We start from the raw sequence: 18,809 nt of genomic DNA, 5'->3' as shown, positions 1-18,809 counted from the left end.
TCTCCCTTAGAGATAGGGTGAGGAGCTCGGTCATCCGGGAGGGGCTCAGAGTAGAGCCGCTGCTCCTCCGCATCGAGAGGAACCAGTTGAGGTGGCTCGGGCATCTGGTCAGGATGCCTCCTGGACGCCTCCCTGGTGAGGTGTTCCAGGCACGTCCCTCTGGGAGGAGACCCCGGGGAAGACCCAGGACACGCTGGAGGGATTATATCTCTCGGCTGGCCTGGGAACGCCTCGGGATCCCTCCCGCAGAATTGGCAAATGTGGCTGGGGAGAGGGAAGTCTGGGCTTCCCTGCTTAGGCTGCTGCGCCCGCGACCCGACCCCGGATAAGCGGCACGAAGACGAGACGAGACGTGGCAAACAAATAAGATATTTTCTTACATATGACATCACTCATAAACTAATATTTTGTTGAACAATCCTTGAATGTTTCCGCTACAGTCAGGTGTTTTCTGTTCCTCTCAGTCAGACTTCTGCACCTGTTGACAGGTATTTTGTCCCACTGTCTCTCACACCATAGTTATGCAACTTAACTAATGATGATCACGTTAGAAATAAATAATAACAAGCTGGAAATTTATCTTGCAGGATAAAAATTCCTACATGTAAAATAATAAAAGCAGAAAAAGAAAAGTTTAACACCGTGTACATTCAGACAGTTACTGGACATGTGGTTCTCAGTGCAGGAGAAGGAGTAAATGAACTAAAGGCTAACAGAGCCACACACTTACTACACATCGCAGCTATGATTACATGAGACACTTTGATCTGACTTGGAGCTTATTCAGACCATTTGTTCTGAAGGTCTTAACCAAGAGAATGAAGTGTTTTTAAAAAAAAAAAAAAAAAAAAAATCTTGTGAAAATAAACTGTCAGCTGGTCTCTTTTATGCGCAGATGCAGTTTCCCGTACGTGGAACTATATAATTAATATTGATCATAAAGTTGCCGCGTTCTCCAGGATTTAACTCTCACTCATACACACAGAAACAAACAAACAAGCGTGTTGTAGAAGCTTTCAGTTGAATGGTAGTAATCAGATAAGGACTTGCAGTCTTACAGCTCTTAAAATAAACGGAGAGATGATTCGTATGTTAAGAGCTGTTAAAGTCACATGTTGGTTTAAATGATTAGCAAGTGGTTTATTTCTTCTTGGGACTTTACTGAAATACTTTTTGAGCATAAACACAAATTATGGTTTTTATTGGTTTTAGATTTTCATTAAATAAAGTTGTATCTTTGAAAATATTTGAAGAAGTAATACAACCTTTACCAGCATGTGTAAATGATTTGCCAATTACTTTTTCTTGTTTGCTTTGTGTGTGTGTGTTTGTTTTCAGTCCTATAATATCCAGTTTCATTATTTCAATGGTCTACATATTTTCTCAAAAACTTCTAAAATCCATAGAAATTTTGAGGAAAATAACCGAGCATACAATACTACACAGCTACAGATTACACAGCTAGGATTATAATGATCAAATAAGGGTTTACAAAACCTATAAAATATCATTTTCAATATATTACACAATGATAACTCACAAGCTGACTGTGTGGAAAGAAAAAAATGATTCTATTCAAGACATACTGTACATTAATCAATATGGTTCTTGTTTTTTGTTAGTAATACTGCAAAGTCCATTTTTTACTCACTTTACTTAAAGGAACAAAAAGCAAAATGGTTTTAAATCAAGGTTGGCGGTTACCTGTAGAGCAAAACGAACTGTGCCACAAGCCACATGTGCAAAGTGGAAACACGCTTAGCAGAGGAATATCACCACTCTGTGGAACATGTAAAAATAACCTCAAATGTTTCTGTTGTTACTTTTGAGTGAAGAAGAGCTCAGAGTTGAACTGCAGCCCTTTTTAGCGCTCACGGCGGTAAACTTTACAAATACAAGGCCATTCCTATCCGACCCGTTCTTTATGCAGAAACTTCTTCACCAACAACCCTCGTTTTACTGGAGGTAACGCCAGATCCTGGTTGTCCTCAAAGTTTTGTTGTGCTCGCCGCCATTTTTGCTTTGAAAATACGAACTGCCATTGGTCGCTTGCTGTAGCCTGGTATAGAGAGGGAGGGTCATAAGAGAGGAGGCGGCGATTCATATGAACTGTGACCAGAGCCGGCTCCAGACTTTAGGAGGCCTAACCCTTCCTGCCATGAACAGGTTTTTATGTAGGCGCAAGACCCTAAATCTTAGTATAACATCTGTAAACACATAGTAAATAAAAATATGACTACACGTAGCATCTTTTTTTTTTTTTTACAGTGTGATATTTCAAGATAAAATAGCTGAGGAAAAGCCAGATTATAATCTCACAGCGAGTCAACCAAAACAGCCGGCGCGTTTCAACAACTGGCCTATAAAACTCTACGTAAAAGTGCAAAATATCAATAAATAGAAATAAACTGTTGTAAACTGTGTGATCAACCAGCGACTAAAGGAGATCTGTTTGTGTGGAGTGTGCAAAAATGAACTTTCAAAATATAAACAAAATAAACTTAGAATTAAATGAAACTTTTAATGTTAAAGTTAAGTTTGCTTCTTTTCTTTTTTAAGTTTGTTCTGAACTACATTTATTTATTAACTGTTAATCGATTAGTCTGAATTTTTCTTCAAATGGGAATATATCTAATATATATGGGCAAATACTATTGTTTATTAAAGAAATGATCACTCATTCAACTTTAAAATTCAGCATCTTAAACAAACAGTCTACGAAATCAATAGATTAAAACATATAATTTTTCCTCCAATTTTCTCTTTTGTGTAATTTTCTAGAAAATGAAATGATGTTGCTGTATGTTACGTCTGCACACACTCCAGTCTGAGGGATTAAGAATAATTAGTAGCCTATTCTGTGTGTCTGGTTGTAAATAAATATTCAGGCTCCACCAATGACCCAGTTCCAAAAAACATGAAATAAGTTCAGGAATCATATGACAGTGACAAAGTAATGAGCAGTCACTGAGTAAAAGCAAAAAAAAAAACGTATTTTAGTTTGCATACAAAGTGACTAATATGTAAGTATTCTTTTATATATATATAAAAAAAAAAAGGTTTATTGGTTGCTGTGAGGTGTTCACTAAAAGTCTAAAGACAGTTTTAAGTCTATAAACTGGATTAAGTGAATACGTTTTACATTGTTTCTAAAGGTGGATTGAGATGACTGTGTTAAAGTACCAGTGAGGTACAAATAAAGTTGAGTTAAATTACAATTAATTGATTTGAACTAGTTAATGAATGAAGCAGTCTTTATGATTAATAATTAAGACATGTTATTACCTTTTTTTATTAACTTTATTCTGGTAGTTTATCATCATTTATATTTTTTTCCTCTGAATTCCTCGGAGTAATTACAAGCAATTCCTCAATGATGAAATTCTCATTGATGAGTTCTTCTCTTGTCTTGTTTGGACCGTTCAGTTCAGTCGAGTTGGAAATGACATCATGGTGTTTGCATGTTTTCCAACTAAAGATTTAACTCAAACATCGTTACCAGATTCATTTGACTGAAATAATCCCACTCCAAACTCATCCATCATTTGCTAAAACAGTTCATATCGGGCCGTACGAAACTACTAAGCAACACAACCGGTTTAGAGACGGCTGTGAAGAGTCACTGCAGAGCGTGCATCTCTGCTGCGAAACAAGAATGCACCAAACCACATCCTGACACTCATCGTCTGACTGTCCCTGATCGCCTCAGTCTTCAGTGTTTAATGCTTCTTTTTAAAGGATGAAATATTTGCACATTTGCTGTATATGAATGGGTTTACACATGGATCAAATCTAATTTAAATCTATTTTCACTTGACATGATGAAATGATCTCGTATTGGGAGAAAAATCCTGATGTGTAGTAAAACTTTAAAAACAGCAGGTACAATGTAAAGAAATCTCTCTCTCTCTATATATATATATATATATATATACACACACACACACACACACACACACACACACACATATATATATATATATATATATATATATATATATATATATATATATATATATATACATATACATATATATATATATATATATATATATATATATATATATATATATATATACATATATATATATATATATATATATATATATATATATATATATATATATATACTTTTTCCTTTTTTTTTGGAGACTTTTCAGTGTTTTCCTGGATTTGAAGTCTTTGTAAATGAGTCAGAGATAAGGCCAAACTAAAACCAGTTCTGTAAGTGTAGGGTGGCTCTGTGTTTTAGTGCAAGGCAGGAAATAGCGGTTTGCCTACTGAAATAGCAAATGTGGTGTTTTTGTCACATTGTCATGGCAACCATGTTGAAAAGTATTGTCTCCTCCACATAATGCATTTGACCCTGTCGTTGAAAGATGAAATGTGGTACTTAAAAAGATAAATTGGTATATTAATATTATAAAACATTTTTGTTGTTTATATGTTCATTTGATCCAATATATGAATTTCTGAACAGTAGTAAAACATTTCTTTTTTTTTCTGTTTTGTATTTTCAGGTCAAGATGCAGGTGAGTAATCATTTACATTGAACTTACATATTATAATATGATGCATAATCATTACAATGTTAAAATCCTTCCAGTAAGACCAGTTTATTATTCAGCACAATAGTTTTTCTCTTTTATATTTCCAGGTAAAACCAGTGATTGTTGTCATTTATATTGAACTTAATGAATAATCACCACAGTGCTCTTCTGTAATTACACCTCCAGCAGCAGCAGAGTCACAGTCTTCTCCAGAATGTCAGTGAGATGAGCAAACATGCAAAACTCTTGGAAATTAAAACTGGATCTCGTTTCACTGAACAACCGCAATTCAGGATTTACCTACAAAAATGACAAGATAAAAACTAAAATACCAAAGTCAGCTTAAACACTCAGAAATGAGCCTGAATTCATATTAAATCTGCTTCATTCATTCATTTTTAATTGATTTTTATTCAAGTCCAATAAAGGAAATACTTGCAGTCTCTTTTCAGGTTGAGCTTTAATTGCAATTATTTATCATTTCATTTCAAAGTATAAATAACTTCTTATATGAATGTTTAGCAGTAACATGAGCTGAAAGTCTGAAACTACACCCTCAAGTCAAGATAAAACACTTTGTGTACGTGTTGAATTTATCAGATGATTTCCTGACTCAATGCTTGTTTATAAAACAAATTATACATTTTTTCATCTTTCATTTTGAGAAGTTTCAGCAAAATACATTTGAGCAAAGTCAGTTTTCTTTGTGGTAATCCAACATTTACGCTCATTTATGGAAGTGTTCATCCCAGTAACACGGCTGGAATCAGATCTGTAGTCCTGGACTGTCCTGAAAATGTCGATGAGTTTCATAAAGACGTTTCCACCACAGAAACAATGATGTCATTCACTTTCCAGCCAGTGAAACAAGCATCTTCCTGTCTTTCTGACGGTGACTCACTGCAGTCATCACTTTGACTTTGGACAGAATATTGTTGATAAAATAGGTTTTAGTAGAGACACTCCTTAAAATAAAATCTGTTTGTATTTGTTGTCTGTTTAGTTAAGAATTAGTTTCTATATTTATAATATATTAAACTTGAACAATTTTTCAAGTAAATCAGAATTACGCCTGGATAATGTGAAGTATAGATGTAGAGTGTATATGATGGAAATCAGCTCTGCTGAGGACAAATCGCAGATAATTGTGAAGAATTTACAGTTAGCTGTTTTTTTCATGAACATCAGGCCAGACGTTGCTTTTTTTGTTCAAACACTATAAATATTTTATTTTTCAAAAGGAACGTGTGGTAAATGTGAAGTTTTGTTCAGTAACATCGTCTCCATTTCCAAATAAAAACACATTCATTGACATTTTTAAAGGCAAAGTACAGTACGTATATATTCATGTTTTAATGTTTTATTTTTGTACTTTAATCACTGAAGCAGGAAACCAAACAAGTCCTGGACCAACCCCACCTCCACCGTGTGAGTATCAGTTTACATACCATGTTTTACAAACCATTGCAGTAAATGTGTCCTTTCTGTGTTTCTCTCTCTTTACTATAAAAGTATATTTACAGTAGGTGTACATATAATTTTAATTAATTTATTTTAACTGACATCAGAGTTTTGTTGATTTTTTTCTGGGCAGGTTTTTACCAAGTTGAAAGTATCCAAGGTGGCTTCAAGATTAACATGACGAATCCTTCTGATGGAAACTACAGCATTACTGTTACTGAACAAAACCAAACAGTGAAACATGAGAAGTTCATCGTCTCCAATAAAAACCCAACACATGAAATCAAACATCTGAAGCCCTGTACTGAATATATGCTCAGCGTTGTCAGAGCTGACGGACAAATAACCTGCCTGTCTGATAGACATAAAACTGTAACAGAAAACATGAGTAAGTACAAATACTTCATACTTTTGTTTTGTCATTTACTTTATATTATATTATAATATAATATAATGTTATAATTTACTTGATATTATTTGTTTCATCAGACTGTAAAACAGATATAATACGGTTATTATTTGTGTTTTCAGCTGATGATATTAAAGACTCCAACAACCCGCCTGGATATGTTTGTTACCAAAGTGACTGGAACGTCAGCTCTTTACTGTCATCAACACTTAAAGATAAATATGAGCAAAGAGAAAAAGGAAGATTCTGTTTCAAACTTGCTGACGAGGATTTTTGCTCAGATTTTAACATAAGCTTCTCTCTGGAAAACTGTACGGTGTCCTCCTTTAATCGCAGCAGATATATTTCTGTTGGTAAGAAAACAGATAAACACAAAATAAAACATTATTTTAAAAATCTCACCCTTTAGATCTGATTTTATCAAATTTTGTTTTTTTATTTTCCAGATTTTCTCCCTTCAAGCAACATCAAGCAGACTAAACCCACAGGACTTCCTGCTAAAATAGAAACAAAGTTGCCTTCAAAGTGTGAAAACGTCACAGTTCATTACACCTGTTCAGGTAAGTTAACAGATGACAAATACGAGACTGAACAGTCAGAAACTTTATAAAATAATGAACATCAGAAAAACACGGACATTTAGAAAATCTCATGTTCATGAAACGTTAGAGGCCTGATGAATATTTTGATGTTTAATAAATGTTATTTTCTTTATTTTCTATGAAACTTTTCATTTTTATCTCTGAATAAGTCGACATTTTATGTAAAGAAAAAAACATTACAGCTTATAAGAACTGTACATTTTGATCCAGTTAAGGAGGAAATAATTTCATTTTTGTCTCTCTTCAGAAGACGGAAACAAAAATCGGACAGTAAATATTTCTGATGTGGAGCCTTTCACTGAGTACATCTGTACTGGTCTGATCCAGCAGAACAACGTCTCCATACAAACTCCATCCATCCCAGTTCATATCATCTGTCGTATGTTGATGTTTACTTCAGTAAATTACAGATTTTATCACCACACAGTGTGAAATGACAGAAGTCACATGAGCTGGATTTATTGTTACTGATGTTGACTGTGTTCCAACAGATCTCAATATAAACAAGACTGATCCTGAAAAAACCAATATTTCCACTGTACTGAAATGGAATACAACCAGTAGTAACTGTGGAGATGTTCTCCAAAACCTTCCCAAACTCTCTTATAATACTACTCCTAACTGCTCCTGTCAGACACCAAGTAAGTGAAATGCTTTCAATTTACTGTCTTTTAAGTTTCTATCTATAAATGTAGTTTTAGTTATTTTGGGGATAAAATGTTTGGATCATTTTTATTAAAGAGGAAAAACGAAACAAAAAAAAAAAAGACATTTAAATGAGTTTCTGCTATTTAAATGTTTAGAAGGATTTAGTTTCTTAGTGAATGAAACCCAGAAGATCTATCGAGTCACGTCTTGCTTTACATTATTAAGGCAAAGCAAGTTTATTTCTGCAGCACAAAACAACAACAGTGTGATTCAAAGTGCTTTATGGAGACAATAAAACATTAGAAAATAAGAAGCAGAATTTAAAATTAAAACACAGAAATAACATTAAAAAAAAGGAAACATGTAGATTTGGACTTAAAAAAAACCTCAAACTAATTGTGAATAAAAACGACTGAAATGCAGCAGAGAACAGGAGGGTCTTTAACCTCGGTTTAAATAAACTGAGTGTTTCAGCTGATCTGAGGCTTTCTGGGAGTTTGTTTCAGACATGTGGAGCATAGAAGCTGGATGCAGCTACTCCAGGTCTCATTTTGACTCTAGGAACTGATAGAAAACCTGATCCAGAGGACCTGAGGGGTCTGGTAGGTTCATGATGGGACAGGAGGTCTCTGATGTACTTTGGTTCTGAACCATTCAGAGCTTTATAGACTAGTAAGAGAACTTTAAAGTCTGTCCTCTGGCGGACAGGCAGCCAGTGTAAAGACCTCAGAACTGGACCGAAGTGGTCCACTTTCATGGTTTTAGTGAAGACAAACAGCAGAGATCTGAACTAGCTGCAGGTGTCTTATTGATTCTTTAGGAAGACTGTAAAAACACTGTTACAGTAATCAAGTCGACTAAAGATGAGAGCATGGAGCAGTTTTTCCAGGTCCTGCTGTGACATCAGAGCTTTTATCACTGATATATTCTTAAGGTGACAGTAAGCTGACTTTGTTTTTCCCTTGATGTGTTTTTTAAAATGTAAGTCCGAGTCCATCAGTGCACCAGATCTCTGGCCTGGTTGGTGGTTTTCAGGTGTTTAGAATGAAGCTCTGTGGTGACCTGTAGTCGTTTCTCTTTGGCTCCAAAAATCACCTCAGTTTTGTTTTAGTTTAACTGAAGAAAGTTAATAAAACACAAATCAGGAGGTTTTCCCCTCAGAACTGATCTGAACCAGTTTCCTCTGCAGAGACAGATGTGAACAGATGTCAGTCTGCAGGTCATGTAGCCAACGGTACGTTCTGACATTTTAACCACCAGGACCAGAAGCAGTGATCTACAGCAGCAGAGGCTCATGGGGGATTTGATGGAAATGTTCTTGATGTGTAACCTGACTAAATATCCTGACATGGATAATTCTGCTGCTTTAACTTGAGATTTACAGATGTTTTTATATTAACATGTTCTCATTAAATTGGTATTTAAAGGGATCAAACCTGATGGAGGAAGTTATGAACTTACTGGACTGACACCGTACACTGAGTATTATTGTGAACTCCAGCCCACCTACAACAACAAGCCAGTTCCCTGCAAAACCGAGACCTTTAGTTGGAGAACTGAGCCTGGAAGTAAGTAAACATAAACAAATTCAGAGAAAATTCAGATACACATTATAATGAAACTCTTTCACTCACAACTTCTGTTGTTTGATTGTTCAGATAAATTTAATCATTTTTCTCTGAATTTATATAAAACTGTTCAAATGACAGATGTGTGTATCTCTCTATACTTTCACCATTTTTATATTTCAGGTGCATGTTAGTCAAGATATTCCACTCATATTTCACTCTGTATGTTCTGTAATTAACTTTTTACATTTTTTTCTTACAGTACCAGCAGCTGTCAAAATTCAAGAAACAGAAAATCCAGAGAATAATGTGATCAGAATAAACTGTCATCACGATGCCAGAAAATTCTATGGACCTAAAAAACTCTATATAGCATATCTTAATGATGGCCACATGCAAAAACATGACAAATGTATATTTGAATTCAGTGATCTGAGTTACCTTACAACCTACACTGTTAAGGTTTGTATAATATATTAGTTTGACAAGAACATTAAAACTTTAAATTGTTTATTAAAGTCACATTCTCTCCGTCCAGGTGGTTGCTTACAATGGAGAATTATGGAGCTTACCTGTAACAAAGGAAGTTCACACTCTCTGTACGTACTGTTCAAATGACAATCACTAATTAAATATAACTTTACCTTGCTTTTGAGTTCAAAACTCGCTGTGTTGAATCAATAATCACCTGGTTTAATGTTTTGTGACCTTCATTTTCAGACAATGACAAAGCTGTGATTGGTTTTGTGCTTTATCTAATCATCGGCATCATCATCATCATCATCAAACTATTTACGGCCTACAGGAAGAAGCAAAGAAAGTCCAGAAAGTAAAGAACATGCATTTCTTCCTCTTCATCAATTCTCCTGTCACATCTATCACTAACTATCAACAATCCTTTTAAAGTCATTGTTTCGGCTTATTTTCAACTTTTTCTCCACAGAGATGAGAATGAAGAAATGAGGCTCGAAGCAAGTAAGTAGATTTCACTTGTCAGACATTGATAATCAATAGTTTTTAATCAGCACATTCAACTGTTGCACCTATAAGCTGCAGTTTTCTGATATTTACTCATTCTGTCGTGTTGTAATGTGATATTTTCTTTGTTGTTTCTGTGTTAAGTCTATGTTAACACACGGGGTCCTGGGTGGGCAAAGCCAGACGGTCACTTGTGAAGAAGAACCTGATGGAGCTGCAGACCAAACCATCATTTACTGATCATCTAGAAGATTTTTACAACACATTTTTAATATTCACCAAATGGTTATGAATGGGCTGCACGGTGGCCTCACAGAATGTCACCGGTTTTAGCCTCGGCTAAAAAAAAAAAAAAGACGTCTTTCTGTGTGGAGTTTGCATGTTCTCCCAGTGTATTGGGGTGGCTTTTCCCGCAGGCCAAATACATGCACGTGAGGTTATTTGGTTACTCTAAATCCTCCCTAGGAGTGTGTGTGAATGGTTCTTTGTGTCTCTGTGTTGGCCTGCGATGGACTGGCAACCTGTCCAGGGTGTTCCCTGCCTCTTGCCTAATGACTGCTGGGATAGGCTCCAGCTTCCCTGCAACCCTTAACTTGACAAGCAGTTAAGAAAGTGACTGATCACAAATGGTTATGAGATAAGAATGTAATTAAATGCAATTCTTTTCTTCTTTTTCTGCTTCATTTTAGAATTTTTATCAGCTAATAGTTATTGTGCAGCCCTGTGATGGACTGGCGACATGTCCAGGGTGTATCCTGCGTCTGATGCCAATGATTACTGGGATAGGCTCCAGCTTCCGCCACCCTGAACTGGACTAAGCTGTTAAGAAAATGATAAATGAATTAGTTGAAGATTGTTTCTGTCCACATAACAATATATCAGTGATTCTTTTCTAACTGAGCACATTTAAATACAAGACATTAAAAACACACACAGGCACACAATGTATGTCAAACACTCAGAAAAATAAAAGTATGAATAGAAATAAAAATACAAGAAATAAAACAGGGTCAACCTGAGGTGTTTAGGACGCCCTGAGCTGAACCCAGGCTAGATGGAAATTAAAAAAGGAGCCAAATATTTCTTTTCAAATATACAAAATGGTGTTTCAGTACCTTGCTTTTAATTATTTTTTATTTAAATTAGTTTATTCTGAATTTTGTTATTTGTTGTCGTCTTTCATGCTTCTTTAAACCCTCTGCAATGCTTTTAATATTTTTAAACTTGTGCAGTCCAGCATTAAAGCACGCAGAATGATTGTTTTATGTAAAACTCTCTGAATGACTTGAAAATGAAATGTGCTGAACAAGTTAAGCTGCTTTACAATCCACTCTAGATATCACACATAGCAGTAGACTGGAGATTATCTGCATTACAATGTCCAGACATGCATGTTAAAACCAGGTATGATGATGGACAACGTTACATTTATTCTAATATTTAATGTTTTCTGCTTGGCAAATTTGACATTAAAAATTAAACTAAATTAAAAAAGTTACAGAGTTCAGGTCATCTTTGCTCAACGCTCCTGATGCTTTTTTTTTTTTTTCTGTTTTCTCTTCATGCGTTCTGCCTCCCCCCTTTCAGTACAGAATTTATCTGTTACATTATCTAATGAGATCAGACCCGGGGCCCGTTGCATAAAAATACAGGATAAGGGATAAAGTTGGGATATCTTCATCCGGGTTCATCCGTAATCTGGTCGCACAAAAGCAGGATAGTGAAAAGTGTGAAATGTTATGACGTTAGTTACCATGGAGATTCATTCTGTGGAGGAAGGCTGCACCAAATCCGGTCTGGCTTCCAGGATCTATTTTATCTAATCCCCAATTGCACTCAGCAGTCACCACAAAGGGAAACAAATATTTATCCCATTGCTTACGACACATTTATCCCACTGAACTAGACCCACTGTCATTATGTAAACACTTATTAAATAAAAAAAATTCAGATAAAAGATTTTGCAATTATTACGTAATTTACACTTCCCCATGGGCTACATATACCATACAGGTTCCATATAAATAGACTGCGATGGTGTTTATTTTTATTAAATATGGATGAAAAAACAAACTCTGAAAACTGAAATCACACACGACATCTACCACAGTGGTTCCTCAACCTTTTAAGCAGACAAGATAGCAGATCCTGACTGGGCTGAGCCTTAAATGGTGAAAACATCAGGAGGCCAAAGGTCATTTCTATCTGAGCCCTTGTCCTGGCTTTGGTATTATAATTTGCCAGCTTTGCCTTCTGTAGGTCTGCCTGCAGTGCCAGGAGGAAACGCTGGAGGGCATCCCCTCCGTCCACCGGTAATACACCTGTTACAAATCCTCTTTGATGCCATGGCGTGTTTAATGGCCAGGGAAGGCAAGAAAGATGTCTGGTAGTGCTTTAATAGCCAAACACGTTTACATAATGTGTCAGTTTCACCTGTAATTTCAACAGGTTTATAACCAGGGACGACTACACAGATGTTGACTGTTGTTGTGATGGTTTCAGCAGCAGCAGCGTTTGTACAATACTTACGCATTCCAGCAGTCTGCAGTACTCTGCCACACTTCCTCTCAGTTTACAACCATGGTGGTCTTTCCCTTCTTTGGATTTGGTCCTCGACTTCTTCATGCTTCTAGGATTTCCTGCTCCAACTGGGAAAAGTGTGCCACTCTTGTTTCCATGGTAGATCAGCAAATCTGTGACTTCTCAGTCTGCAGGTCATGTAGTCGACGGCACAAACAGTCATTTTAACACGACCAGAAGAGACCAAATCCTTCAGAAGCGTTGGTTCATGACGGATGTGATGGGATCACATCTGATGGAGGAAGATGTAAACGTAGTGGACTGAAAGTTTACGCTCATCATTACTATGAAATCAAATTCATTTCCCATCTTCAGCAGGAAACTGAACAGAGCAATGGCTACAGTTTCTTGTAGATTGTTTAAAGTTTACCGATGTTGCATTATTGTGTTGCGATATTTTCTGTATGTTTCTAACATGCAAAGCCTCGTTGGAGCTGCATATCACCATGTATTCAGTATGAGGAAGATCTTTGACCTTTTACAACTCTGCCTTGTCAAAGCTGTAAATCCCGCTTTGCTGTGAAAGCTAAACACTCCAGGACATTTAGCTGTTTTTTGTTGTTTTTTTTGTTTTTTTAATCTGTGCAACTTTTTAATTTTCCTGTAAAATTTAATAGTTTTCATGTAAAAATAACTCAATGTCAGAAGCTGAAACATTTACAGTTTTTTTGAGTATTTTTCTGTCAACAGCACAAGAATTTGTTTAAACAAAGATTTACAAGTTGTGCTGATTCATCAAAACAAATATGTATCCAGTTGTTTTCTGTTGGCGGGATTCGAACCGCCAACCTTCCGGTCATTGGACGACCTGCTCTTCCTCCTCAACAGGATGTGTTTGAAAACGAGCCAAAGGCGAGCAGAGAGGGAGGTGGAGAGACATGCAAGCTGTTTATGATGAGATTTTCCACATAAGATTACATCTTTATGAAAATGAACTATTCTGATTTTTAAAAAAAAAAAAAAAAAAAAAACCCCCAAAAAAACTAGACTTTATCTTACATGTTAAATTTGCAGCAAAAATGACATCTAACACAGAAGTGTCCAGCTCCGGTCCTCGAGGTCAACAATTCTGCAGGTTTCCATGTATCCCTGCTCCAACATACCTGACTCAAATGAATCAGTCATTGTGCAGAACGTAATTGGCTGTTACATCCATTTAATGGAAGTCAAGTTTGTTGGAGCAGGGATACATGAAAAAACCTGCAAGACAGCGGTTCGGACACCCCTAAGCTAATACATTTACCTTACCCAAGCACCAATTTATGTTGAATGAGCAGATGAGTTAAAGCATTTGACTGGTTTTGTACATCAGATAGACCTACTGGTTTCTTTTTTTTAAATAGATTCCCACATAAACAACTTTTAACAACATTGCAGATGAGTAGTTATTGTCTACTGCTCAAAGCTAAATGTTTATTCTTACGATCCACAAAAAGTTAAACGATTTTATTTACCATTATGTCAATAAACTTGGATAACAAGATAAAAACATCCTTTCAAATAGTCCTGGACGCCCCGTGGAAATGTAGTTCAGCAAGTGGACAATAACTAAATGTTCCTTTTTGGTCTGTGAGATTAATCATTTGTTTTTGTACGATTAATTTAGTTTCTTTGGAAGTGGGCTGAGGAAACGTAGCCACATCCCGGCACATATACGGTGAAAAGTTGTTCTGATTCATATATTTTTAAGAGTATATGTGACCTGGTAAGACCTTCAAACATTCACGTCCAAAAGAAATTTCAAACCTTTATTACATTTACTTTTCATACATGGTATTTATAATATGAGCATTTATTTTCAAATGAAATGTTGAGAAAACAAATCAAGATGCCAAAACAATAAATATTTGATTGTAAATATTTTTTACTTTCTGGACACTTCAATACCAACATTAGCAGGCATGCAAAAACAGTAAGTAAGCTAGATGGACATGAAGGGACATGAAACGTACATTACATTACAGAAAGGAAAGAAAAAACAGAATAAAGAAACAGTCATAATCCTTAAAGTGACTTAGCTCTGTGTGTATTAAACATTCCCTCTGTATGGTTAAAAAAAAAAACTAACAAAAAAACTAATACTCCATTCTCTTACACAAATAAAAGAACCTTTTCCCATAAATATGGTGTTTTGGTTTTATTGATCATCCACGTCGATTCACTTTTAAGCCAATATTAATTCAGCAAAAACTTTCTTATAGAAAACTATGAGCGGCTGCGTCTTGAAGACAAAGGAGATTCTACTTTAGTATTTTACTCATTTTACTCTATTGTATAAATTTGGAAGTCCTGAACAGCATCACAACTAAAAATCTCTAAAAAGTGCTTTAAAGCAACAACTCCCAGACATAAACAACAGAATACTGCATTGTGTTGCTGCTATGCACACATTCTTCTTTAGAATGTATTGATACAACTTTATCTGGACTGGAGCTAAAGATGATTAAAAAGACTTGAATTGCAAAGAAACTGGTTTGGCTTTGGCAGAGTAAAAGGTGATGTAAAGGAGTGAAATCCAGGGAAAAGGGTATACACATGCCAACGGAAAGGGCAAACACTGGTTTTGCCGTAATCTCTAAATATCAACACTTTATCAAAATATTCTGTTAACCCCCCAAAAAAAAAAAAAATTTACATTTCTTTTTTTTTTTTTGCTCCTATAAGTTTTGATTCTGTATAAAGCGTGTTAACAGTATTAGATAAAAATAAAATGGGCTTACAGTTTGGTTAACAGTCTGTTAGATCATATAAAGTGTTACCAAGCGCTGTTATTTGTTATACCTTCAACGTGGTATTAATAATGTCATGATACAAATCTTGGATAACCAGTGTGGATCTGATCCACTAGTGTAAACCTCTTGATGTAAACAGTTCAGTGGGATCTTAATTTCTGCACTCTGTACAGTAAAACACAATTATGTTGTCTTCTTTCCTCTTTCCAATTTTTCCATAGATATAAAGCAGCTGTCTGCGTGACTTTACTTGCATGTCCTCTTGGACAACAGAGGACATCAGTTCAGTCTAATGTGCTGTCCTCATAGCATGGACAGCTACACAATGAAAGGATCTCCTATCTCTTCTTTGTTACTTAATATACACATACGCAGAAACACTGCAACACTAGTAAGAAGGTCTCGGGTTAAACAGACCTTCCAGTGGGTGAAACGAATCCACAGCATCCTGATGGAGAGCTGTGTTTTACTCTTTTTCTTTATTAATTTGTTGTGTTGTAATTTTTGGTGTCCTGAGCATCATCAGACTTGGTAACATCTGTACAACCTGCTTATGTTGAACAGAGGAAGAATAATGTTGATATCCTGGTGTAAGGTAAACAGCATAAAACTGTTTAGTTTTGTGTCTGAAAGGCTGACAAAAAGAGACATTTTCAAGTTTTTAGACCACACAAAGGAGTCCAAATGATTTACAGTTAAAGGGTTATGAGGATATTTTTCCAAGTTCTTCCCATCAGTATGTTCCGAGTCTACCCTTCAATCAATATAATAAAGCCTGATCAAAAAAAAGGGCGAAAATCTAAAGTCTTTATTTGGCCCTTTAATAAAATGTCAAAAATAATCAAAAATATTTTTGTATGGTTCAGGTTTGTCACCATGTGAAATGTTAAAATGATTGTAGTGCATTGTTGTATCATTACTGTCTCCACCGGGGGGGCAGAAGGAAAGAGTCAGGCTGTGTGTAACAGGGTTTTGAGACACATTTTTGCTATAAAGTGATGCAAAAAGTCTCAAAACTGCATGTATCAAATGATACATGTGGCACTGTAGAGTTAAATGATCCTTCCGTTTTCTAATACATTCGATTTGATCACCCTCCAGTAAAAAGTGCAACACAACACCACCTGAGTCATCAAACTGTTTTAGTCCCAGATTTGCTGTCGCAGCGTGAACAAAAACCTCTTCCCGTAAACTTACATTAAAGGTTTTAACTTGCTAAATAACTGTATGATCTCAGACAGTGAAAGTCAACAAGACCTGGGGAAGACTCTAAATAATAGCGGTCAAATTGATAATAAAACATTATAAAAATGGATCCCTCCCCAAGTTTATCTACTTGAATCTGTACTTTTCAATGTGACATTACAAAATTGAAAGGAAATATTTTTTACTAATCCGACTGTAGGGGGGAAAAAAAGATGATTGCTGTAATAATTATTATAATAATTTTCCTGCAACAGACATTTTGGGTGTCATAACTGATACACTTCAGATGAGTAATAATACATTAGAATAGCCGAGGGTAGAGCCGTAGAGATGTGCGCCCTTTTTGTTTGAACGCTATACTTTGCTTTTTTGGTACAATACTGCTGACTGTCCAAAAAATTGTTAGATACTTAGGGGGTACCTTAACGGTCCTAAAAGTTGTTTTATCTATGGAAAAAGACACTAATTGAGGTAAAGGGAGATTGTCTGAAGCGTGACGTTCCCAGCTGTGAGAAACGTCAGCCGTACGAGCTGAGAAATGAAATGGAAGAGAGAAATCTAATTCCTAAAACTGAAACCTGGCATTCAGATGTAAATCTGGATTTCTGAATATTCAGTTTCAGCATTTGTGCCAGTCACTTTACAGACCGTAAACAATAAAATCTGTTTCATGTACCAATCAATACAAGACGCTTAACGATGAGTAAGTTTTCATAAAAATGCTTAAAGATGTGTTACAAGTCCAGCATGAAAAGCAGGAGGGAATATTTGGGGGGGGGGGGGGGGTCTGCGAGGCAGAGGGTGTGTAACTCTGGGCTTAGCTGCTCTGCTGTGTCACATTCTGCATATGTTTGGCAATGTGATACACGTAGCCGATGTCCGGCCTCTTCTCTGGATCAGGGTTGATGCACATATCTACCAGGTTCCTCAGCTGAAGAAAAAAAAAAAAGGGGGGGGGGGGGGGGGGGGGGGGGGGGTGGGAGGCACAAAAAGAAATAAAACAGTTAATGACGCTGAACTTGCACCAAATGGAGCAGATCCTGGGAGAGGAACAGACATTGTGTGGGTGACGTCGTTCCAGCACGGCTATGGCAAAGCAACAGGTCACCAGGACGGAGAAGTGATCGCTGATTGGTCTGTCCAGAGCCCAGACACAAGCAAGCAACCCAAGCGTGATCCTCCACCACCACGCTGGAGGATCAGAGCATCGGACAGACGGGCTTGCAGGCCAAAAAGAACTGCTTTTTTTATTTTTTTTTTTTTTAAAGAGAGAAAAATAATACAAGATGGGGAAGGAGAAAAAAAAATAAAACATCTACATGAGGTCGCTATGGTAACTGTCTGCCGACTTCCTGGCTGGTGCGTGGCACCAGCTTCTCATCAGCCGTTGTTTTTAGGTGTGTGTGTGTGTGTGTGTGTGTGTGTGTGTGTGTGTGTGAGAGCAAGTGAGAAAAAGATGCAAATTCAGACGGTCTGAGAATTAGTTGCACAGAATGGAGATGGGGGAGAGCAGAGATGCAGATATGTAAAATATTCATGCACTTCTTTGCATGGCGAGTTGGGTGGGGGAGTATCAGGTGGAAGGGGGGGGGGGGGGACTAGCGAATGAAGGTTTGGGGTGAGGAGGGGGTGGGGGCACAGACGGAGATGGTTAAATGACACAACAAAGATGAGCAGCTGACAGTTTGCTGCCGATCCTTCAGGAGCATTGTTTACATCCAGACAGGCGCTGCAGGCACCCCCCCTCATCTCCATCTCTCCATTGCCCTGTCTCTCGCTCTATCATTCCCGCTATCTTTCGCTTTGTCTTCCTTTCTCCTGGATGCGGGTGACATGTGGGGTAACGCTGAAGCTTAGCGTGGTGTATGTGTGTGTGTGCGTGTGCCTGTGTGGAAAAAGAGCTCCTGTAACAAATATACACTTGCACAATTTCTCTTGCAAATGCAAAAACACACAGACACCAGAGAGGCTTGAAATCCTTCACAATTAGCCTTTACCGGCCTAACGGAGTAAATATTGTGCTATAAGAAAAGTATTTCTCAGCTAAATTTACTTTTGAACAGAGAAACAGGAAC

General features: G+C 36.6%; 1 protein-coding gene and 1 long non-coding RNA gene across 3 annotated transcripts in view; one reads left to right on the top strand and one right to left on the bottom strand.

Annotated features, from left to right (window-relative positions):
* The first annotated feature begins 6,865 nt into the window (after positions 1-6,865).
* On the top strand, positions 6,866-7,655 carry LOC306759330. Its single transcript, XR_013771419.1, has 3 exons — positions 6,866-6,980; positions 7,270-7,401; positions 7,514-7,655. It is a non-coding gene; the product is annotated as an uncharacterized lncRNA (long non-coding RNA).
* A 7,642-nt stretch (positions 7,656-15,297) lies between these two features.
* The window catches only part of nek7 (NIMA-related kinase 7), a 62,983-nt gene continuing 59,471 nt past the window's right edge, over positions 15,298-18,809 (bottom strand). For both annotated transcript variants that reach the window (XM_079244650.1, XM_079244651.1), the window contains exon 10: positions 15,298-17,665. In XM_079244650.1, the coding sequence (XP_079100776.1) occupies positions 17,552-17,665 (114 nt within the window). In that variant the 3' untranslated portion in view covers positions 15,298-17,551. The remainder of the gene's footprint in view (positions 17,666-18,809) is intronic.

The sequence above is a fragment of the Telmatherina bonti genome (assembly GCF_933228915.1).
Source record: "Telmatherina bonti genome assembly, chromosome: 8".
Taxonomy (NCBI): Eukaryota; Metazoa; Chordata; class Actinopteri; order Atheriniformes; family Telmatherinidae; genus Telmatherina; species Telmatherina bonti.
The sequence above is the reverse complement of the archived record's forward strand: the minus strand, read 5'-3'. Positions and strand labels throughout refer to the sequence as shown.